The sequence below is a fragment of the Pseudorasbora parva genome, chromosome 3 (assembly GCF_024679245.1).
Source record: "Pseudorasbora parva isolate DD20220531a chromosome 3, ASM2467924v1, whole genome shotgun sequence".
NCBI lineage: Eukaryota > Metazoa > Chordata > Actinopteri > Cypriniformes > Gobionidae > Pseudorasbora > Pseudorasbora parva.
The window spans coordinates 37781425-37807088 of record NC_090174.1 but is presented as its reverse complement, the minus strand read 5'-3'; the positions used below and the strand labels follow the sequence as shown (position 1 = coordinate 37807088).

Genomic DNA, 25664 nt, shown 5'->3' with positions numbered 1-25664 from the left:
AAAAGCCGAAAGAAGAAGAAGACCTGAGGTATGCATTTAAGTGTTAAAGGTGCACTATGTAGGGTTTTTGCAGTAAAATATCCAAAAACCACTAGGCCAGTGTTATATATTATGCTCAGTTGAGTTCTTACAATATCCCAAATGTTTCCAACTATTTGTAAATTGTGAGAAAATTCCTATTTTAAACAAGGAACCGGCATGTTTGAGGGAGTCGCCTGTCAATTGTGTCATTTGCGAACGCACAGAGTAACATAATAACATCATTTTAAAAACACTTAAATGTGTCATGATGATAAACCAAGCTGCATTACCTCCTACTCATAACCAAAAAAGTGGAAATGGTGACCCGTCATAATAAAAGTCCCATTGCTCGTGAGCTGCGTGTTGCGTAACAATCACTCCAGCGGCCTACAGCGGCTCCTTCAACACTCGGTCCTGCTCTGATTCATACTACAGTAACGTTTAATAATCGCATCCATGAAAATGATTTCTGCCGGAGTCTTATTCCGATTCTTTTCCAACAGCTATCAGGTGTTTTGTTTTGTTTTGTTTTTTTTGAAAAGCGCCTTCTATTCTAGCGGACGGAAAAGTTACATAGTCCCTTAAATGTCCCTTAAACATCTAAGTTGATTGTACTTAACTTTAAGGCAGCAACTTTTAAAAGTTGTGTAGTGTGTACCTGTATATGATTGAGTGTAAAGTTTTTAATCATCAAAAACCATAAATCCGATCAGTTAGAAAAGATAAAGGAACCTGAGTCAGAACAGTCTGAGAAACTGAAGAAAAGCCATTTGTTGTGTTTTCAGTGTATTAGACATATTCTCCAGTATTTTTCTATATTCTTGAACTATTTATCTTGACAGATTGGTAACACATTTTAATAAATGTTTAGCCCTATTGCTGCCACACTAGCCTGCTACAAGAACATCCATGGCTGAAAAGGCGAAATGTTTATTGATAAAAAGGTGGGGGGGTGGGGGTGGGGGGGTGTCTGAATGCACCCTCTTCTCAAAAAGGATTTATTTATTTGAGTGTGTGTCCTATGTCAAAGTTAGATATTAATAGACTAAAAATAAGTAATTATAATACACATGAACTTTGAGGTTGAAGCTGTGACCTATGTATTTTAAGCAATTGCCTTATGACTGATTCATTCAGGTAGGAGTCTGTCCATAAATTTCATATAAAATGGGTCAAGAAAGCTTATCATATATCAAAATTTACGAGGTTACCCATGTATAGATTCTGCTTAGTGTGCATGATCAACCTCTATAAAAGACAAGAGGGTAGACCAGAAGGGATGCAGATAAGACCTCAGAAGTTCCATCCAGTGGTAAGAGCCTGTGGGCATTTTATCATCATCATGTATGCATCCTTGCTTAAGTGTTTTTAGTTATTTATACATTTTAATGAATTCAATTTACTTTTAATTCAAGGGTAGAGAAAAGTTCATCTGGTCTCACAGGACAAAAGGCAAGTGAGTTTTTGTTTCAGTGTGTGGATTAGGGTAGAGGAAAACAGTTGTTATAGTCTGAATAACTGGGGGAAGCATGTTGCTTTCAAAAACTTGGCTAATTTATTCACAAATAAATGTATTAAAATATAAGATGAATGTAAGGAAGGGGTCCCAATGACCCTTTATTTAAGGGCCAAGCATAATATTTGTATTGTGTGTTGTATTGGATTCAGTTTTTCTCTTTGAACTTTTAAGCCTATACGAGAGCCCATAGAGCCCTTGTGGGAAAGTTACAACCAATTTGGCACAAGCATAGAGGACAGTCTGAACATGAAACACAGCAAATGTGGAGTCTCTCAAACCCTCTAGCACCACAATCTATCCATACTTGCACTCTTTCTAATAACTTGAAAACTTTTAGAAACAACAAATATAATGTTTTCCCCAAATTTGACACCTTTCTGTGTAGACTGGGCAAATTGATGATGCTATAATAGAGCAAAACATGAAATTGGCTCTAACTACAGAACTGTTGGCATGCAGTGTTGCTATCATATTCCATGATGACATTTGTATAAATATAAATCACTAGAAAGGCCTAAAGTTTTATCATAACATTAAATTATTATGATAAAAAATATGTGACAGTAATTTCTTAATTTTTGTCAGGGAATCGTATGCCTTCACTGAGAAGGGAAACAAACTCAAACACCACTTATCTAGAGTGGAGATTATTATTTTCCCTATTTTTACCCACTATAAGATGTTGTGCGCATTAGCAGGTGCACACATGTAATTTAATACATGCTTGTAGCCAGATAATGTACTTGATCAGAAAGTCCACAAGTGACAATCAAAATAGACAGTGACAATCTCTGTTATGCCTTGGAAATTTATATATACCACAATTCATACTGTACTTTGTGCCATGTCCTGGCAACAGCATATGAGTTTCATCACCAAAAAACATATTCAGACTCAGTGTTTGCCGTTATTTTTTTTTAACGCATAGTTTATTATTTCTCTTTTTAGTAAGCCGCCACCATGAGTACGGACGCGGAGATGGCCGCTTATGGCAAGGCTGCCATTTACCTTCGTAAGCCTGAGAAGGAGAGACTCGAGGCTCAAACTAAACCATTTGATGCCAAGACTGCCTGCTATGTGGCTGATGTCAAAGAGTTGTACCTCAAGGGAACGATCAAGAGCAAAGAAGGTGGCAAAGTCACTGTTGTTTTGCTTGACACTAAGGAGGTGAGTTTTAATTTATATTTAATGTTGATGCTCATTAAATGACTTATTAGATTTAAAAGAAAACAATGTAATATCTAATTGATCACATTAATAGGAAAGAGTTGCTAAAGAAGATGATGTCTACCCAATGAATCCTCCAAAGTATGACAAGATTGAGGACATGGCCATGATGACCCATCTCAATGAAGCCTCTGTGCTGTATAACCTCAAAGAGCGTTATGCTGCATGGATGATCTACGTAAGTTCTGCAACAACATAAAAAAGCATTTAAGCTCAATGTGTCTGTCTTGTTGCAATCTGACCACTTCTCTGCTCATTTCAGACCTACTCTGGACTCTTCTGTGCAACTGTGAACCCCTACAAGTGGCTCCCAGTGTATGATTCAGAAGTTGTGTCTGCCTACAGAGGCAAAAAGCGTATGGAGGCCCCACCCCACATCTTCTCTGTCTCTGACAACGCCTATCAGTTCATGCAGACTGGTAAGACATTATGGAATTGAATTCCATAGAATTCATTAAGGTAAATTAGTTGATGCTGTTAATATAATAAATATTTTACAAATATTTTACAAATTTTAATCAACAGATAGAGAAAACCAGTCTGTCCTGATTACGTAAGTATTTTCTTTTAATCTTAGACCTTGACAAAAAATAAAAAAATGTAAAGTATAATGTAGATGCCAAATCTATATGGAAAAATGTGTGCAATATAATTTGAATATACTTTGAAAAGTCTACATGTCTTTACTTCAACTCTGCACCTTGACTCCTTTGGACAAGCAAACACATGAGTCATATTTCTGCTCGGATCACTAAATCTTTGTGGAACTGCTAGCCTTAAACGCTATGTCAGCTTGTTCCTTAGGTTGTTTTCTTCAAAATTAGACTATTTTCACACGTCTGTGAGCAAACATGGCCAAAAAACACTGTAATATGTCAGTGATGTCCCGATCAAAACATGCAGTGCAACTAAATACTCTTATTAGTAGCAAAGCACAGCCCACAGAACTGCTTGCGGAAAGTTGAAATTTGGCACACAGATAGAGGACATTCCCAACTGTCACTATAGCATATTTGGAGACTCTAACTCAATCACTCTAGTGCCACCACCTGTCTAAATTTGTACTCATGTTTATGCTAATACATTTTGAACCCTAAGGGCTAGAAACAAAATTATGTTTTCCTCTCAAGAAAAAAATCACAAGAAAGAAAATAATATTTTTCTTTACATCAATTTCTGTCATGTAAATTTTCTCACCATTTTGAATTAACTGAAAGAAAAAAAAACTTTTTTCAAACTCTGACAAGGCCGTTGCTCCGATTTTATGGAATTCAAGTTGATCTGTACAACCTTTCGCAAACAATGTGCAAACAAATTTTACGTAGCGGTTGAAAAAATACACTAAAGGTGAGACACTACAGGTGAATAGGGATTTTTTTTTATTTTTAAATGACAAGATATCACTATGAAACTTCTCCGATTTATTACTGGCATAAACATAAGTAAAAAATGTATTACAAGTTTTGAGTAAATTAATGTTTTGATATACAAATGAGGCCATGTATACTTAAATATATGCCCATTTGCATATATTTTCAAAAACAAAGTATGGATATTGGAAAGGACCAGGTTCAAAATTCTTGATTTTACTCTTGATGCTGCATCTCTGCAATGCTTTGACAAATTAACACCAAACTTTGCATGTATAATTGTCACTTCACTCTTACCACTCTGTTCATAACTGTGCCACTTATTGGTCAAAAGTGATAAAACATTAAATTAAATCATTATTATTGACTAAATTTATAATTTTACAGCTATTTTGCCTAAAATTATCTTAATAGGTCTTCAATGGCTTATTGCTACAATTGGTCTGACACTCCCAGCCATGTTGGCATGTCTTATTGTCTTTTTAGCACCGAAAGTGCGAAGGCACCAATTCTTCTTCTTCCGCTCTAGAAGTCTATGGCAGCCCATAGAACCGCTTGAAAGAAAGTTGTGAAATTTGGTACACTGATAGAGGTCAGTACCAATAGTAACCGCACCAAATTTGTAGTCTCTAACTAATTTCCTGTAGTGCCACCACCTGTCCAAAGTTTCATTCATATTTATGCTAATAACTTTGTAACTATAATGGCTAGAAACAAAATTATTTTTTCCTTTGATTCCTTGGCTTGTGCTGATTCGATTGGACATTATTTTCTGTTATGTACATTTTCCCGCGATTTCGAATTTTTAAAAAACTACTTTTTTTTTACTCCTCCTAGGCCATTTCACCGATTTTCACGGAACTTAAAACAGAACACCATCAGACAATGTTAACAAAAAGTTAGGTAACTCAAGCTTATTCGTCAATTGTTTTTAAAAAACTTGTGAACAAATTTTACGTAGCACTTGCAAAAACAGATGTATGGCTGTATCTCCGCAACGCTTTATCGTATTCAGACCAAATTTGGTATGTGTCATCACAAGCATGGCCTGAAGTGACCTGCTGCACAGTGCCATCTACTGGTTCTGAGATATGAAAAATTGCTATTTTTGCTTATAACTTCTGAACTGTTTGTCCAAAAATCATAAGTGGCATCCTTAGATTCAGGACATCATGCCAAGTCGACTGATATACAATTTTACCATATGTTGGCTGTCAGCCATTTTGGATTATGTGCTAAGATGCTGTATTTTATGAGCACATTAACTTATTCTTACGAAACTTGGTATGGGTCATCGCAATGATGCCCTGAACGAGCCTGAGAAGTTTTCGAAACAGCGGCACCTACTGGAGAATTTATTTTTCAAACGCTTATAACTTTGGGTGTGGTTGACATATTTTGATGGGAGTAACTTTTTTGCCTCCTGAATCCTTGACGAATCCAATGATACCAGACTTGCCAGGTTTCGGCGTATGGTTTGTGCAGTGTTGTAATTTAGGGCTTAAAAATATTAGCTGATATTTCTGAAACCGCTAGTCTGATCGAGATGAAATCAGCGTCAGAAGTTCAGAAACATAAGTCGATGCTCAAATGCTAATGCCCAATTGTCAAAATATTTATAGTAAGGGGTAGTAAAAATCCATTTGAAGTCAGGTGTCAGTCATTTTTACATTTTTTTTTTGTTTTTTTGTTTTTTAATTTAGATATTTTCACCAAACTTGATGCATATGTATGTGCTCACTCTGAGGATACAAAAAAGGGTGGTATTATGCCTCTTGAAATTCCCATTTACTTCAATGTAGTTTTATGATATAAAATACTAATGCTATAGTTTATGAATGCATTGATGTATTATTACAAAACTTGGTATGTGTAATCATCATCATGCCATTAAAGTAAACTTTTTAAAACAGTGCCATCATGTGGTCCTTAGTTATAATGATAAAGCCGCTTGAGGCTATATGTCTGCAATGACATATTGACACCATTTTGAAATCCTCCTTTGACATATTGAAACCAAACTTTGCATGTGTCATTGTTCCCTTATTCTGACCACACCACATCAATTCCGTAACTGTTCCACCTATTTGTCGAAAGTGATAAACCATTATATCCTTATTATTGACTGTATTCATAATTTTACAGCTATTTTGCCTAAAATCAGCTTAATAGGTCATGTATCGCGTCATACATCAAAAAAGCAGAATATCTCAGCTCTCTATAGAAGGAGATATCAAGAATATTCAAATTTCCCCTGTTTACTGCCACCTAGTGAAATCAACAGAATCTTTCTGAAGTGATATAGACCGAAAAGGTTAAAATGACAGATTTTCAAAAAATAAAATAATAATTCTGCATTAAGTGGTTAATCATCACTTTCTAATCTCTCATAAACAAGTGGAGAATCCGGTGCAGGAAAGACTGTGAACACCAAACGTGTCATCCAGTACTTTGCCACAGTTGCAGTGTCAGGTGGTGAGAAGAAGAAAGAGGACAGCAAAATAAAGGTGAGATAGAACTATGTCATAAAATTATTTTGAAAGATGTTGAAAGATGTAACACTCCTCTCACAAACTATATGTGTGGATTTGTGAAATGCCTGTAAACTGATAAGTAAAATAACTTTTTTTTTTTTTAAACCAAACAACACAGGGCTCTCTTGAGGACCAGATCATTGCTGCCAACCCTTTGCTTGAGTCTTATGGTAATGCCAAGACTGTGAGAAATGACAACTCCTCTCGTTTTGTAAGTTCACCACTTTTTATTTAAAGTTAACAAGTTTGTTTGCCCATATAATCTTAATATAACGTTATTAGATTACATTTATTTAGCTTGGTGTCCACTAATGAGGGGCTTGAAGAAGCAGCTTAAACTCAATCTCTGATATAAGATATGATTATGTAGGACAAGGTACCTAAGATAAAGGTAAGCAGCTGCTTATATATTGGCTGTTGATTATAAGATTAGATGGGCTTGTTCCTCCCTAAATTACGTTTAGGAACTTTACTAAAGGTAGTCAGTTGAGTTTTATTTTTCTATACAGTGAGCTTTTTATTTAGCAATTGTTATTATGAGCCCCTCTTGAATTCGTTAGATTTCTTATTATTATTATTTCGCCATGGAAATCTATGGCAGCCCATAGAACCGTTTGCGGGAAAGTTATGAAATTTAGTACACTGATAGAAGTCATTACTAATAGTAACCACACCAAATTTGGAGTCTCTAAACCTTTCCCTCTAGCGCCACCAACTGCCCAAAGTTTCACTCATGTTTATGCTAATAACTTTTGAACCATATGGGATAGAAACAGAAATCTTTCCTCTGATTCCTTGGCTCAAGCCGATTCGATTGCACCCTATGACGTCATTTTCCGATATGCAAATTGTTCTGCAATTTTTAATTAACCGAAAACCAACTTTTTCAAACTCGTCCTAGGTGGTTTGTCCGATTTATACGAAAATTGAAACAGATCATCCTCATACCATGCTGACAAAACGTTATGGAATTTAAGTTGATTCGTCAAATTGTTTTTGATAAACGTGTGAACAAATTTTACGTAGCGCTTGCAAAAACACACTAAAGGCTATATCTCCACAACACTTTATCGTATTCAAACCAAACTTGGTAAGTGTCATCACAAGCATGACTTGAGGCAACATGCAGTGTTTCAGCACAGTGCCACCTACTGGTCCTTAGACAGGAAAAATGGCTTTTTTGGCTTATAACTTCTAAACCGTTTATCTAAAAATCATGACATTTTGGCCATTTTGGCCGTCGGCCATTTTGAATAATGTGCTAAAATGCTGTATTTTTTACGAATGCATGAACAGATCGTTACGAAACTTGGTATGGGTCATCACCACGGTGCACTGAAGTAGCCTGGGAAGTTTCCAACGATAACAACGATAGTAAATTTGTCAGGTTTCGATGTACGGTTTGTGCAGCGTGGTAATTGAGCGCTTATAAAACACTAGCTGATATCTTTGAAACCGCTAGTCCGATCGAGACAAAACCAGTGTCAGAAAATCGAAAACATAGGTCGATAGCTATATGTTAAAGCTCATATGTCAAAATATTGATAGTAAGGGGTAGTAAAATCCAATCAAAGTCATGTGTCAGTCATTTTTTATGTGTTTTTTCACACAAATGTCTATAACTCCAAAACAAAATGAGATATTTCCACCAAAATTGACACACACATCTATGTGACACACACAAAAAAATGGTATGATTGGGCCTGTTGGTGGCGCAATAATTAAACAAAACATGTACTTGTCTCTTTTTTGCTTAAAAATTGTCTCCAAATGTCTTATTTTTGCAGTTGGTCTGCTGCTGGCTTCCTTGTTTGCTTTTCTTGTGCTTGGCCCCTTTAACGGCTGCTTGCAGCTATATTTATTATTATTATTAGTATTAGTATTATTATTATTAGTATTATTATTATTATTATTATTATTATTATTATTATTATTATTATTATTATTAATGTATTATGCCATTTTGTTTTTAACAGGGTAAATTCATCAGAATTCACTTCGGTCCTTCTGGAAAACTGGCTAGCGCTGACATTGAGACATGTAGGTGGACATGATTTTATTGATCCATCCTGCACATTTGTCTTTGTCTGTCAATCTTCAGATGATTGTGACTCAAGTACATTCTCTCAACAGATCTGCTGGAGAAGTCTAGAGTGTCATTCCAGCTTCCAGATGAGAGAGGCTACCACATCTTCTACCAGATGATGACCAACCATAAGCCTGAGCTGATTGGTAGATGCACACTGCACATATTTCTTTCAGTGTTTAAATGTCATATATTGTAAGATACTCTTTCAAAAAATCGATGTATTTTACAGAAATGACGCTCATCACCACCAACCCTTATGACTTCCCCATGTGCAGTCAGGGTCAGATCACAGTGGCCAGCATTGATGATAAAGTGGAGCTGGATGCTACTGATGTGAGTCACTGCTGTTTTAATATTGACATATTCTATATAAATAAAGAAAATCATAGATCTCATTGTTCTCTGTAATTTACAGGATGCTATTGACATTCTGGGTTTCAATTTGGAGGAGAAAATGGGTATCTACAAGTTCACTGGAGCTGTGCTTCATCATGGTAACATGAAGTTCAAGCAGAAGCAGCGTGAGGAGCAGGCTGAGCCTGATGGCAATGAGGGTGAGACGTGTTATTTTCAGTCAGTTTTCTCAGTTTAGTTCTGTTTTATTCTGGCCTTTACAATAGTAAAGGTTGCATTGACTCTGCTGGTAAAATCACAGAAATTGTGTGTAAAGTGTTTAGTGTGATTATAAATTAGAAGTGTGCAGTGCTGTGCATAACAATACATCTAAAGATCTAAGTGAAAATACCTTGTGCCTAATTTATTATATTTTTTACACACACACAAAGACTCTATAGAGCAAAGACTATTTATTTAAAAAATATATATATTTAACAGAGGCTGACAAAATCGCTTACCTTCTGGGTTTGAACTCTGCTGATATGCTGAAGGCTTTGTGCTACCCCAGAGTCAAGGTCGGAAATGAGTATGTGACCAAAGGTCAGACCGTGCCACAGGTAGAGTAAAATTTCATGTGCATGTGTTTTACCTACAATTCTGGCTAATTATTGCAGGAGCACGATAAAATATCCACTCTATTCTACTTACAGGTGTACAACTCTGTTAGTGCCTTGGCCAAATCTATCTATGAGAGGATGTTCTTGTGGATGGTCGTTCGTATCAACCAGATGTTGGACACAAAACAACAAAGGAATTTCTACATTGGTGTGCTGGATATTGCTGGCTTTGAGATCTTTGATGTAAGAATGAATATTGTATCTCTTTTTATGTCAAATAAATCGTATTCAGTATTTAGTCAGTAAATGTTTCTGTTTTTTGTTTTTTCTTCATCAGTATAACAGCATGGAGCAGCTGTGCATCAACTTCACCAATGAGAAACTGCAACAGTTTTTCAACCACACCATGTTTGTGCTGGAACAAGAGGAATACAAGAAGGAGGGCATTATTTGGGAGTTCATTGACTTTGGCATGGACTTGGCTTCATGCATAGAGCTCATTGAAAAGGTTTTTAATGGTTTATGAATTTATTAATTTCCATTGTCTATTCTCAAAATCTTATAGTTTTGGTAATAAACAACATTATTTTATAAACAGCCCATGGGTATCTTCTCCATCCTTGAAGAGGAGTGCATGTTCCCTAAGGCTTCAGACACTTCCTTCAAGAACAAGCTGTATGATCAGCATCTTGGTAAGAGCAAAGCTTTTGAGAAACCAAAGCCTGCCAAAGGCAAGGCTGAAGCTCACTTCTCTCTGGTTCACTACGCTGGAACTGTGGACTACAACATCACTGGCTGGTTGGACAAGAACAAGGATCCATTGAATGATTCTGTTTTGCTGCTGTACCAGAAGTCTTCTAACAAGCTGCTGGCTACTCTCTACCCACCTGTTGTTGAGGGTAAAGAAAAAACATCAATTTAAAATTTGTTTAACCAATTGAATCAGTATTGAACTTTCTTTCTTGTTTTTTTTTTTTTTTTTTTTTTTTTTTTAATTTTCATGTTCCTTTGTACTTTTATCTCAATAGATGCTACTAAAAAAGGAGGCAAGAAGAAGGGTGGTTCCATGCAGACTGTGTCCTCCCAATTCAGGGTATGTATGGAGATGACATCAAATCAATATTGCTTTATTTGAGGTAAAAAGAAAAAAGAAATGCAAATCATGCCAACCCTTTCTATTATCCACAGGAGAACTTGGGCAAACTCATGACCAACTTGAGGAGCACTCACCCTCACTTTGTGCGTTGCCTGATTCCTAATGAGTCCAAGACTCCAGGTAAAGTATTAATAACGTATAGATATGCTGGCACTCAAAATACATGATAACGGTCATTTGCCAGGTTTATGGTGTGAACTGTTTGTTATAGGTCTCATGGAGAATTTCCTGGTTATCCACCAGCTGAGGTGTAACGGTGTACTAGAGGGTATCAGAATCTGCAGAAAAGGTTTCCCCAGCAGAATCCAATATGGTGACTTTAAGCAGAGGTAACTAGGACCACATGAAAATACCATTTCCTGTAGGAGGCTCCTAATTAAAAAACATGAAGTATTTTGATTAATTTTACACAGATACAAGGTGCTGAATGCCGGTGTTATCCCAGATGGACAGTTTATGGATAACAAGAAGGCCAGTGAGAAACTCCTGGGATCCATCGACGTTGATCATGAGGAGTACAAATTTGGACACACAAAAGTACATATTCAGCTTTACAACTTTTAAAGAATCACTGATCATGATCATATATATATATATATATTATTATTTTTTTTTTTTCATAAATTCAGGTGTTTTTCAAAGCTGGTCTTCTGGGTACTCTTGAAGAGATGCGTGATGAGAAACTTGCAACTCTGGTCACAATGACTCAGGCTCTCGGTCGTGGCTACGTGATGAGGAAGGAGTATGTGAAAATGACGGAAAGGAGGTGAGAATTTTTTCATGAGTAAAAATAACATCATTGATAACAATAAGTGCAAACAGTACATATTGATGATTATGCCATTTAATGATGAATTAATCACAGGGAGTCCATTTACACCATCCAATACAACATCCGCTCATTCATGAATGTCAAACACTGGCCATGGATGAAGGTTTACTACAAGATTAAGCCTCTGCTGAAGACTGCTGAGACTGAGAAGGAGCTGTCAGGAATGAAAGAGGAATTTGCAAAATGTAAAGAGGCTTTAGCTAAGTCTGAAGCCAAAAAGAAGGAGCTTGAAGAGAAGATGGTATCACTGCTGCAAGAGAAAAATGATCTGCAGCTGCAAGTAGCATCTGTGAGTATATTTACTTGAATGAACTGAATTTTGGCTCCAAAAAAATGTGGTTTCCAATGAAATAGCAATCTATTTTACTAACAGGAATCTGAGGGTCTCTCTGATGCTGAGGAGAGGTGTGAGGGTCTGATCAAGAGCAAAATCCAGCTTGAAGCAAAACTCAAAGAGACAACTGAGAGACTGGAGGATGAGGAAGAAATCAATGCTGAGCTGACAGCCAAGAAGAGGAAACTGGAGGATGAGTGCTCTGAGCTGAAGAAAGACATTGATGACCTCGAGCTCACCTTGGCTAAAGTGGAGAAGGAGAAACATGCCACAGAGAATAAGGCTGGTTTAAGATTATATTTAATGTTTGTTTATTAAATTGATATAGAAAATGAACTAATTTAAGTGTATTTGGAACAAAAAAATCACATAGGTCAAGAACTTGACTGAGGAAATGGCAGCTCAGGATGAGAGCATTGCCAAGCTTACGAAGGAGAAGAAAGCCCTCCAAGAGGCACATCAGCAGACACTAGATGATCTTCAGGCCGAGGAGGACAAAGTCAACACCCTGACCAAATCCAAGACAAAGCTTGAGCAGCAAGTTGATGATGTGAGTTTATTATGTAAATTAATTATACAACTTTATCAAACTAACTGTTTTCTGCGGTTAACATATTTTATATATCATTATATCATTTTATAAATCATCATAGCTTGAGGGTTCCCTTGAACAAGAGAAGAAGCTCCGCATGGATCTTGAGAGAGCCAAGAGAAAGCTTGAAGGAGACCTGAAATTATCCCAAGAGTCTGTCATGGACCTGGAGAATGACAAGCAGCAATCTGATGAGAAAATTAAAAAGTAATCAAAGCAGGAAATCTTTGAAACCATTTTTATTGTTGTTATTTTTTTCACAACAACTTATTGTTGAACACTCATAGGAAAGAATTTGAAACAAGCCAGCTGCTCAGCAAGATAGAAGATGAGCAATCACTGGGTGCTCAACTCCAGAAGAAGATCAAGGAGCTTCAGGTATTTACTTAAAAAAAAAAAAAAAACTAAAGATCTAGAAGACTAAATTATGATCAAATACAGATCACCAAAGTCTAATTAACTACTTTTAACCATAGGCTCGCATTGAGGAACTGGAGGAAGAGATTGAGGCTGAGCGCGCTGCTCGGGCCAAGGTTGAGAAGCAAAGAGCTGATCTCTCCAGGGAACTTGAGGAGATCAGTGAGAGGCTTGAGGAGGCTGGAGGAGCCACTTCTGCTCAGATCGAGATGAATAAGAAGCGTGAAGCTGAATTCCAGAAGCTGCGTCGTGATCTTGAAGAGTCCACCCTCCAGCATGAAGCTACTGCTGCTGCCCTCCGCAAGAAGCAAGCAGACAGTGTGGCTGAGCTGGGAGAGCAAATCGACAACCTGCAGCGTGTCAAGCAGAAGCTTGAGAAAGAGAAGAGTGAATACAAAATGGAGATTGACGATCTTTCAAGCAACATGGAAGCTGTTGCAAAAGCAAAGGTTTGATAAATATTCTAAAGAATATATTTGACCCATGGCCGTGCTGGGAAAATGAGTTGGAATGTGCACAGGCTAATTGTGAGCTTCAGGCAAAACAAAAGAAAAATGTCAATTTTGGTTGAATTCCTTTTCATTTACAAAAAATAGTTTATTAAGCCCTCTTTTAGTCCAAATAGTAATTAAACATTTAAAAAAAATCTTATTTGTAATTTTTTGCAGCATTCCAACTTTGTAAATATTCATAGCAAATTATTGAAGGCATGAGCTTGAACCAATGAAATGTGTTTTTTAAACTAATGATGACATAAACAAAATGATCTTACGACTAATGCCGACTGTTAGATCCGAAGCGTGTGCATAAAGACACATCGCATGATTCCAATATACACAAAATTATAGTATTTTCAAAATAGCTCTCTAGGTGAGTATTCATTTAAACATTATCTGTTGTGTTTGTTTAACTGTGGGCGAAAAACATCTGATGTGTAACATTAAGTTAGATCCGTGCATTACAGTAGGTCTTAATATATTGGCGGTCTTTATCATTAATGTTAATTAAACAATTGTGGTTTCAAGAAAAAAAAAAAAAAAGTGGTATTACCAGGGATTTTAAGGTATGGTCGCTAGGTGATTTTATTTTGAAACCTTCAGAAAACTATTTTTTCTCAATTTTTGTCTGGTTCCAACAAATCATACATCATTTTGGATTATTCTTAAATAAAGAATTAATGATTTTAATAGTGAAAATAACACAAACTAATTTTTGTGCTGATTATGACAATTTTTCCAGCATGTAACAAGTCTTGAAGTTTTTTAAGTATATAATGACTTTTGTATCTGCAGGGCAATCTTGAGAAGATGTGCCGCACACTTGAGGACCAACTTAGTGAAATTAAGTCCAAGAATGATGAGAACATTCGCCAGATAAATGATCTCAGTACTCAAAGAGCAAGATTTCAGACTGAAAATGGTAATTAATGACAAATTATGACCAATCATGAACAAATTAATATTGTAAAAAGTCATTAATATCAATAATTAACAATAATCATCAACGATAATCAGTAGTAATTATCAACAATTAATAAAAAATAAAAAATAACTGTAACAAAGTCTTGTTAGATTACTTTTTTTATGTTGACTAATAAAATCTTTCATCCATGTGTTTTGAAATTAACTGATCACAATCTGACACAGTGAATCTAAATCTATACAGGTGAGTTTGGCCGTCAGCTGGAGGAGAAGGAGGCTCTGGTTTCTCAGCTCACCAGAGGCAAACAAGCTTCTACTCAGCAAATTGAGGAGCTGAAGAGACATATTGAAGAGGAGGTTAAGGTAATACAGCATAATCAATACAACCTTGTCAATTACTTTACTGTAGAGACAAGCTAATATTATGTGACTTTGTCTCCTAGGCTAAGAACGCACTGGCTCATGCTGTGCAATCAGCCCGTCATGACTGTGACCTGCTCCGTGAGCAGTTTGAGGAAGAGCAGGAGGCAAAAGCTGAGCTGCAGCGGGGAATGTCAAAGGCCAACAGTGAGGTTGCTCAGTGGAGAACCAAATATGAAACAGATGCCATCCAGCGCACCGAGGAGCTTGAAGAATCCAAGTATGTATATCATTTCATAATATTCCCAATTCTTACAGCCATTTTATAGATTAGATTTCAGAATAATTTGAATTACTTAATAGGAAGAAGCTGGCTCAGCGTCTGCAAGAGGCAGAGGAACAAGTTGAGGCAGTGAACTCCAAATGTGCATCTCTGGAGAAGACCAAACAGAGACTCCAGGGTGAGGTGGAGGACCTCATGGTTGATGTGGAGAGAGCCAATGGTTTGGCTGCTAACCTTGACAAAAAGCAGAGGAACTTTGACAAGGTAAACTATTTTAGTTGTATGATATTCCCTTTGTAAAGTATTGCTGGGATGGGCTTTGTTCAAAATGTTTTAAAATGTTTAAATGTTTTAAAGTCTCGATCCTGAAATATCTCCATCAAAGGTCTTGGCAGAATGGAAGCAGAAATATGAGGAAGGTCAGGCAGAGCTGGAAGGTGCCCAGAAAGAGGCTCGTTCACTCAGCACTGAACTGTTCAAGATGAAGAACTCCTATGAGGAGAGTATGGATCAGCTGGAGACCCTCAAGAGAGAGAACAAGAATCTGCAGCGTAAGAATGGAACTATAAATTAGAAAATAGTAAAAAGGGATAGTTTACCCAAAAATGAAAATTATTTCATTATGTACTGACCTTCCTGTCGTTCCAGACTTTTGTTAATCTTCATAACGCAAATGAAGATCTTTTTGATGAAATCTCAGAGCCCCGCTCAAATCTTTCTGATTAATTTTATGATCTCTTTATGCATTATGTCAAAGAATCAATTGCATAGCTAGTATGGAGGAGCAGAAAGCTCTCAAATTTCATCAAAAAGATTCTCATTTGTGTTTCGAATATGAATAAAAGTCTCATGAGTTTGCAATGGCATGATTGTGAGCAATAGATGACATCATTTTCATTTTTTGATGAACTATCCCTTTAGATGTTCTAATTTTAAGTGAGCATTAAAACTTAAGCACATTAATGAATGTGCATTATGAAAAATATTATATTTTTTCTTTCTACAGAGGAGATTTCAGATCTGACAGAGCAGTTAGGTGAGACTGGTAAGAGCATCCATGAGCTGGAAAAGGCCAAGAAGACAGTGGAGACTGAGAAGTCAGAGATTCAGACCGCCCTGGAGGAGGCTGAAGTCAGTATCTGGAGATCAATATGGAATTCTTGCTAGAACCATCATAATGTGGTCCTAATACATATTTTCATTTTGATATTTAAATGTAGTTTTTATATTTCACAGGGCACCCTGGAGCATGAGGAGTCCAAGATTCTTCGTGTCCAGCTTGAGCTAAACCAGATCAAAGGAGAGATTGACAGGAAGCTTGCAGAGAAGGATGAGGAGATGGAGCAGATCAAGAGGAACAGCCAGAGAGTCATTGAATCCATGCAGGGCACTCTGGACTCTGAAGTCAGGAGCAGGAATGATGCCCTGAGAATCAAGAAGAAGATGGAGGGAGACCTTAATGAGATGGAGATTCAGCTGAGCCATGCCAATCGCCAGGCTGCTGAGGCCCAGAAACAGCTCAGGAATGTTCAGGGACAACTCAAGGTATGTGACATATGTTCAACTTTGGTATGTATTCATATTTTTTTATAATTTAACATATGTTATGTAATGCCCAAAAGAAACCATGTCAAATGCTCATTGTAAAGCTTTTGTTAATTTTAGGATGCCCAACTGCACCTTGATGATGCCCAGAGAGGACAGGAAGACATGAAGGAGCAGGTGGCCATGGTGGAGCGCAGAAACACTCTGATGCAGTCTGAGATTGAGGAGCTGAGAGCTGCTCTGGAGCAGACAGAGAGAGGCCGCAAAGTGGCTGAACAAGAGCTAGTGGATATCAGTGAGCGTGTTGGACTACTGCACTCTCAGGTAAGTGCATTCTGTTTCCCTGAAATTAAGAGCATCATTAAAATGTTTTTAAACTACTGCTTTCCATTTTGTAGAACACAAGTCTCCTGAATACCAAGAAGAAGCTGGAGGCCGACCTTGCTCATGTCCAGAGTGAAGTTGATGACACTGTACAGGAAGCCAGAAATGCAGAGGAGAAGGCCAAGAAGGCCATCACTGATGTGAGCAACATTAGCTGCCAAATGTTTCACAAGACACTTGTGTACTTAAAAAAATGTGGATCTAATCATTTCTGCATTCGTGCAAAAGGCCGCCTTGATGGCAGAAGAGCTGAAGAAGGAGCAGGACACAAGTTCTCATCTTGAGAGGATGAAGAAGAATCTGGAGGTCACAGTGAAGGACCTTCAGCACCGTCTGGATGAGGCTGAGAATCTGGCCATGAAGGGAGGAAAGAAACAACTCCAGAAACTGGAGTCTAGAGTAAGCCTCTTTATAGTTTGATGTGGGCAAAGTGACATTTGTTACATTCTAATATATTATGATTTGTTTGACTAAAAATAATCTTCTTTAGGTCCGTGAGCTTGAGTCTGAAGTTGAAGCAGAGCAGAGACGTGGAGTTGATGCTGTTAAGGGTGTCCGCAAATATGAAAGGAGAGTTAAGGAGCTCACCTACCAGGCATGACCATATATTTGTTCTGACAAAATAGTTTTTATAATAGTGCATGGTCTTACAAGGCCTATTTTTGGCAAATTATCTAGACTTAATCTAGTAAATGTGTATTTTTTAAGACTGATGAGGACAAGAAGAACATCAGCAGACTCCAGGATCTGGTGGACAAACTGCAGCTGAAGGTTAAAGCCTACAAGAGGCAGTCTGAAGAGGCGGTATGTAAAATTTAATAGAACATCTTGACACTGTAATTATTTATTTTTGAATGCTTATTTAATGATACATGGACCATATTTATATATGTATAAAAACCTTTAGGAGGAACAAGCAAACACTCATCTGTCCAAGTTGAGGAAGGTGCAGAATGAGCTTGAGGAGGCTGAGGAGCGTGCTGATATTTCTGAGGCTCAGGTCAACAAGCTCAAAGTTAAGAGCCGCGATGCTGGAAAGGTAAGACTGAGTAGATGAGTTTTTCCCATTATTTATTCAACTTGTTTATACAAACACAAACTACATTTGCACATCTGTATTCACTTCATTATGTAAAGTGGAGTACATTTTTGTTAATAAGGCTAATGTTTGCCTCTTCCTTCTTTCACAGGTCAAAGAAGAATGAATCTTTAAAACTTAAAAGGACTGAATTTACTAAAATTCATATAATATGAATGTTTATTGTAAACGTGCCTTTCTTAATAAACCTGTATATTTCAGCAAATAATTTGCCTGTGATTATTAATAATTAGGTGTGATTTTCAGCAAGATGCACTGTTACAATACAAATATCTGATGTATGATTACATACCTGGTCACTTCATGCGTTTTACCTGATCGATAGCTATCTGATTTGTTAAAACCATTCCATTTACACTTGTTCACATAGCTGAATGTGTAGTCACCATGAAAATATTAGATATTAATAAGATATAATGATAGATAATAAGATATTTTAATGAAGTCAAATTTAACACTTTCTGCGTTTCCCTCGATCTACACTCTAAAAACTAATACTATGATTTACTCAATTTTTTTGGTGAAACATTTTTACACTAAAAAAATTGAGTAAATTTTAAAGCAGTGAAATCAATTATAGATACCATATGAACTGAGTAAATGTAAGTAAAAAATTAAGTAGATCTGAGTAACTGCATTTGTTACATTAACAAATTCAATTGTGTAGAAAAAATTGGGTAAAAAGCATTTAAAAAACAATATTTACGACTAATATGAACTGTTTTTACTTATGAGTATTACTAACTTGTATAGTATAACTTTAATTTCCTCTAAACCTTTGTAAAATACTCCACAGTCCACACAAACACACTTATAAGTTACATGACATGGCCTTTATTGTCGACGAGTACAGCAATAATGTTACAGCAGCATATATTACTGTTTTGACATGTAAAGAATAACAGTTATTTTACAACATTTAAACTCATGTAACAGACATTTTAGAAGTAAAAATGAAACATTTAAAAGTAATTCAAGTGTAATCAACCGCTCTGTTATCCCATTTCCACCGTATCAGCGCTGTTTCTCGAGCCTTAGATGGACTAACGTTAGCGGTCTGCGGGTGGACTTTGAACTTGAGACCTGTTTCATTCGTAGCTGAAAGATGCTGCGAGGCGCCAGACTCCATAACCTGACAATAAACAAACAGTGCCCAGTTTAAATAAGATTTTATCGTCCAAATTCATTATATTCGTTATCTTTACGAATAAAGTTGTGTTTTGAGCAACACAGCAGGCGTTTCAAAGACCAAAGGTGACTCACACTGCGTCCCTAGATGTTGTTTTGAATTAAACAAAATGCCTTTTAGCACAGTAATGATTATATAGATAAAACAAAACATACAAACCTGAATTTCACAGAGGAAATGCCCAAATTCTGCGACGCTGAGAAGAAGAAACTGCTCTGGTGACTGAGGAGAATTCAAATATCCGCACTCACTCAACCGTCGAGCTGTCGTCACGTCAGAGGGTGGGGGAGGGGCGCATTGTTTTAATCTAGTAAATTTACTCAATTTATTCAGTGTGTGTTAAATATTAATAATCTTGATTTTAATTAAGTAATATTTGTGGTTCTTAAAACATATCGGTTTAATTCTCCATTCTCAAATATTTTGAAATAAATTTCACAAATGTATTAAGTATATTTAAAATAAATAATTGGTTATTTGAATACTAAATAATTTTACTGAAAAAAACTTAAATATAACTATAAATTTTAGACAAAATTAACTGTTGGATTTTTAGTCAATTATTTTGGTATGTTTAACTAAAACCATCAAGTAAATGATATTGAGAGATTTTATTAAGTTAATAAAGTTAATTATTACTGTGATATTTACTAAGCCACTGAATTATTTTTTAGAGTGTATGTATTTAACTGTGGAAAGAAAACATTACATTTTGCACAAAATTAACATGAAATGCATACCAATTTATATCTAATAACATTTAATTGTATTATAGACAATGTGACCCATATTGTATTTGCTGACAAAAAGAAGAAAGCGATAATCAATTTGTAATAAAGACTATCCATCCTAGTACACACAATAAACCAGAAAGCTTGCGTCTGTGTATGTATGACAAAATAAAAAAAGCTGAATAAATCATATTGCCTATAAATCAAAATTAACTTACAGTTTTTCTCAATCAATTTGGTACATTTTTCCAAACTCAGGTTACTGCACCTAAAACATTTAACACAGTGATCTTTACACATTGTAGTTGTCTTAAACACATAGTAAATCCTTCATTTAATACAAATTACAAATCAAAAGCATAATTTTCTCATAACACTGTGCACAAAATTCAGCCAATATCCCAGCAGTTCATATAGCCAACCAAATCTTTAATATATTAGCAAAAAACATTTGCAGCTTTTTCATTGGTCTTCACAAAGATCACAAGCATTTTTGTACCATTTTCAAAACACAACAAATAAAACTCTGTGAATTGTAAAATAGTCAGTTGCACACCTTATGTCCTCAGTTAATCACAAATTGATATCTGATGAGTTTGTAATACACCCAACACATGAAATGCACATAACCCAATTGTTAACACAGCTGTCTATCATAGCTAAAACTAATGGGACAAGGAATAGATGTAAGAGTGACACCTATTGGAGAGGATAGAGGAAGGGTAATATTTAGAAGGATAATAACCTTAAAATCTAATAAAATCTGAGTATGTAGGAGAAGCAAGAAGAGAGGATGTAGGAAGAGGAGGAGGAAGAGATGGTAGAGTGGAAAGGCAATGGCATTAGTGGAAAGAGCAAGAGAATAAAATATAAGAAGGCATGGACAGAGGGGAAGGGGAGAGCAAAATGTAACAGGAGGGAGGAGAGGTAGAAGGATTGAGTACATACAGGTTTCAAATTAAATGTGTCATAATGTATTGCTTCCCTAATATCATAACAATAACATAAATTAACATGTTAATTATCACAATAGGTCAAAGCCATGCATTTCAACTTCCAGTTGTCTGCTTTAATGAATATTAGCTAAAGATTTAAAAATGTATCATTATGTTATGACTTTACTTGTTGAGGCACATGACTATTTGTGTCCATTATGTACATATATTGTAACAATTCACCAGTGTAAGTGCCTGTGAACACCACTAGAGGGCACTCCAACCCGGACTCTCATTCTAACATAGACTACATTACCCATAATCCTTTGCCCGGACTCATTAGCTCTGCCTATATATATCTGGCATATTTTCTCACGCAGCGTTATCCCTAGCTTCTTGTCTCTTGGATTTTGGGTTTCTTGCCTGTTCTATGGATTACCCGTTTGCCTGTCTCTCCTGTCTTGTTTGTCTGATTGGACTACCTACCTGTGTATGACCTTTTGCCTTTTGTCTTACTACGATTGTGGATTACCCTTTAAATAAAGTTGCATTTGGATCCTCAACATTATAATATTATAACATTATAATATAAATAGTATATTGTACCATCAATATATTATTCCATAATTCCTTCCGAAAGGAAAATATATTTAACAATATATTACTTGAAATATATTATTTTCCAATATATTATATATTGGAAAATAATATATTATAATATATTTCAACTATTATATTGGTAAATATATACATTTTCCTTTTGTAAGGGGTATACCTTTAAAGCTACAGTTATACGTTTTGTTCCCCAAGGAACAAAATTGTACCTCCACTGAACATTTTTTTTCTGAGTGTATTGGTTTGTTTATTAAAAGAAATAGATAATTGTAATTTTAATAATTCATTCATTTATTTTGGTATCTGATGTTAACACAACAAAATATCTGCATTTCTGTGCATCTTCAAGTGCATACTGTTCGTATATGATCTCCTATCTAAGTTCTTGTATGGCTTGGCCAGAAGAACACCTTTAATAGAAAATTGTACATTTATAATAATAATGATAATAGTAATAATAATCTTTATTAATAATAATAAAAAGCACATTCATCCAATATAAAACAATTAATTGCACATTCACAAAATAAATTATCATATGCCGTTGCTCCATTGACCACAAGATGGTGATATTCCTTAAATAAATACATCCAAGGAGATCAGAATGCTCTTATTCTACTCAGAAATATTCACACCTTTTCAGAGAAAACTTTACTGAAACATATTATTAACATATACATGTAAATATAATTAGATTGAAATTGAATCCAAATAAATATCTTGATGTTAACTTGAACATTTGGGACAGCTCTATCTGGAGAAAGGTGTGGGGTGCTGATACAAATTGAGAGATTGTTGAGAATTTTTCTCTCTCTGTGACTCTGAGTTTGACAGGATTGGCAACAGCTGTATTGTGGATGCAACCATTATGGGCGAAAGTACGGATTGAGATAGTAACCACAAGATGGCAGACAGCCACAACAAGCTATTAAAAGAACTGAACAATAAAGAATATAACATGCATATTTAAAAGACACCTTGTCCTAATAATAAATAATTACAGTTTTTCTTAGTTGGTAAAACACTATTTCTGAAACCTTGCCCCATTTTCTGAAAACATTAAAGGGATACCCCGCTTTTTCATATTAAACTGTTATTCCCTTAACTAAGATGAGTTGATACATACCTCTCTCATCTCAGTGCGTGCACTTAATCTCTCTGACACGCAGTGACATTTTGATAGCACTTAGCTTAGCCCACTAGCTTAGTTCCTTCATTAGGTACCAAACAAAGATCAAGTTAAAAGCGATCAAACACCTCCACATTTCCCCTATTTCATGAGTTCACACTTACATATAATTATATAGAGTAAATTTAAATGCATATTTGGCGTGCTGTCCGGGGGGAAGGATTCGAGCTTGAACTTGGCCCAAACCCACGAACAGCTGAACGACCAAGAATGGGGACACAAAATAAAACGTGGCCCTTTTCTAAGTGGGTTAAAAAGGATAACTATAATGTATGACGGAATGGCACTTTTGAGAGTACTTCGACTCGGCACAGTAAAAAGTCACGGTCTGAAAAATCCTCTCCCCCTATTGATGGAAATGAGAGAGGGATGGGGAGATGTGAGGGAGGATTTTTCAGGCGTGACTTTTTACTGCGTAGAGTCAAAGTACTCTTAAAAGTTCCATTCCGCCAACTGGGCTTAGTAGTGGGCTAAGCTAAGTGCTATCAAAATGGAACCGTGCATTAGACTGAGTGCACGCACGGAGACGAGAGAGGTAAGTATCAACTTGTCTTAGTTAAGGGAATAACATTTGTTTAATATGAAAAAGCTGTGGAGTATTCCTTAACCCTCTACGGATCTTAGGGACAAAACTGTCCAAAAGCATTTTTTTATTTATTTTTAAAAATACTTCTCTTAATCTGAGTGGTACAAGACTTGGCTACTTTTTCTAAGTTTGTCACCTGAACATAAAAAAAAATACATTGACTTGATTTTACAATGTTAAGTGGTTGAAAAAAAAAAACTCCTTAATTGGGCCTTCGTGGACAAAAATGTCCACCCATAGGAATCAATGGGAATTTAATAGATTTCAGAGCTTTTTCATTTTTATTTGTCCAAAAAAAAAAAAAAAATCCAACACAATGATGATCATACATACACAGAAATGAAGGTGTGAGTCTGTGCAACATTCTGAATGTGGCAAACACTCACACATGCATGCACACACACACACACACACACACACACACACACACACACACACACACACACACACACACACACACACACACACACACACGATCTCCTACTTTGTCATTTTCTTATTGCATGGTTAGATTTTTCTAAGCATGTTTTGGCATATTTTTATAGTCTAAAACAACAAAAAAATTATTATTATTTTTTTAATTTACAATTTTAACTTGTGATAAAATGTAAAATTTAAGAGGTTAAATTCATTAAAACATTGGTTTATAGAGTTCAGCCTTCATGCAGCTATGCATATTGCAGCCATTGGGTACTATTATTGCCATCTAGTGGCTACTGAAAATTATTAATTTTATACCAACATAGGTCACCAGATGTCACCAAAGTCATCACATTTTTAGGGTTTGGCTCTCTGAACATACTGGAATTGTTTGTTTCACTAAAATTAAGTTACTAATAAATATATAAAAATAAATATATAAAATAGATATGTTTTACATAAAAATGGTACTTGTAGTGGTAAATAAATTCAAAAATTCAAAAAAAAAAAACTGCATCAATGGATAGTTTTTATATTATTGAAGATATTGATATAACAATTATTTAAAAACATTTTTTGAGGTCACACCTCAGACCCCCGTGGACAAAAGTGTCCACTAAGGACCAATTAAGGGCAGTTAAGTGAAGGTCTTCAAACACTATTTACAAAACTGTTGTATGGGCTTTCATGTTTTTACCTGTCTTCAAAATCAAACACTCTCACATCATAAACAGTGATCAAAGTGATATACTCTATCAAGCAATCAGTAAACAATCCACCAAAAATAGAAAAAAACATTGTTCAAAATATAGTTCTGAGTGAGAAGTACATTTTTAATGTCAAAACAAATCTTATATTTTTTCTGTCATCTTTTGATGATTAAAAACACATAATGTTCCACCATAGTTATAGCTCAATAGATCAGAAATGACTATTCTGCTTTGCTTTACAATTTTTTGTTCTTCCTCCGGCTTGCACCCCTATTTTTACCAACTCATTCTCATGAAATGCATATTGCACAATTTGTATTTATCATGCAATTTATACGGCAAAATTAGTTTTTATGTGCATATTATACGCATTGTCCTCCCATTGGGTAGGTTTAGTGGGGCGCTTGCACATAACGAGCTTAAGTTTAGTCAAATATGTATCAAATCATTAATAGTCGCTTAAGTATGATTGCGTTTACATCAGCAATGAACCGTACGGGAGTTCTGTCAAGGTAGATAACAGTGAAAAGGAGCGAGGACTCAATTGCAGGAGGGAAACAAAGATTTATTAAATGAAATGCAAACATAAACAAAACACCCACGAGGGGGAAAACTAAACTTGAAATAACCTAAACACAAGGAGCAAGACCATATAGAACACCAAGGAACAGGGTGACATCCAACAACGATCCAGCACAGGACTGCAAACACAAGGAGATTATAAAGGGAACAAACAAGGCAGGTAATGAGGGAGAACAGGTGGGGCAAATTAACCAATAATCAGATAACAAGAAGGGCGGTGTTGACAGTTGACCGGAGACATGACAAACACAAGCACAGGGTCAGAAGTGACAAAAACACAACATGTGCTACACAAGACATGACAGACATGTGACAAGTTCACATGAACCGAACCACAGACCACATTTTTAAGCGGACTCGGGTATGGTTCGCGGGGGCGCACCCGAGTTCGGAAGACCGCATTCACGTCATCCAAATGAACCAAACTCTGACGTCAATCGAACCCAGATGTGCATTGAAAGTGCTAGTGTGAAAGCACCCAAAGAGAGAATTCAGGGAGATCAAGAACTGTTAAACAGCCTAATAGCTGTAGGAATAAAAGATCTCCTAAACCTCTTTGTTTTGCACCACC

General features: G+C 36.0%; 1 protein-coding gene across 1 annotated transcript; it reads left to right on the top strand.

Moving 5' to 3' along the window:
* Positions 1–1247: 1247 nt before the first annotated feature.
* LOC137071057 (myosin heavy chain, fast skeletal muscle-like) lies at positions 1248–18344 on the top strand. Its single transcript, XM_067438716.1, has 41 exons — positions 1248–1333; positions 1437–1473; positions 2489–2707; positions 2802–2945; positions 3030–3186; positions 3293–3320; positions 6536–6644; positions 6790–6882; positions 8648–8711; positions 8805–8903; positions 8990–9093; positions 9176–9314; positions 9595–9713; positions 9807–9956; positions 10051–10221; positions 10312–10612; positions 10742–10806; positions 10902–10989; positions 11081–11198; positions 11283–11406; positions 11499–11635; positions 11735–11990; positions 12075–12317; positions 12409–12585; positions 12689–12834; positions 12915–13005; positions 13104–13493; positions 14337–14463; positions 14710–14828; positions 14909–15105; positions 15189–15372; positions 15494–15659; positions 16115–16239; positions 16345–16653; positions 16774–16977; positions 17052–17177; positions 17266–17436; positions 17528–17632; positions 17746–17841; positions 17945–18076; positions 18228–18344. Exons 3-41 carry the CDS (start codon positions 2501–2503, stop codon positions 18240–18242), a joined length of 5796 nt encoding a protein of 1931 aa, XP_067294817.1. The 5' UTR covers positions 1248–1333; positions 1437–1473; positions 2489–2500; the 3' UTR covers positions 18243–18344.
* The last annotated feature ends 7320 nt before the right edge of the window (positions 18345–25664 follow it).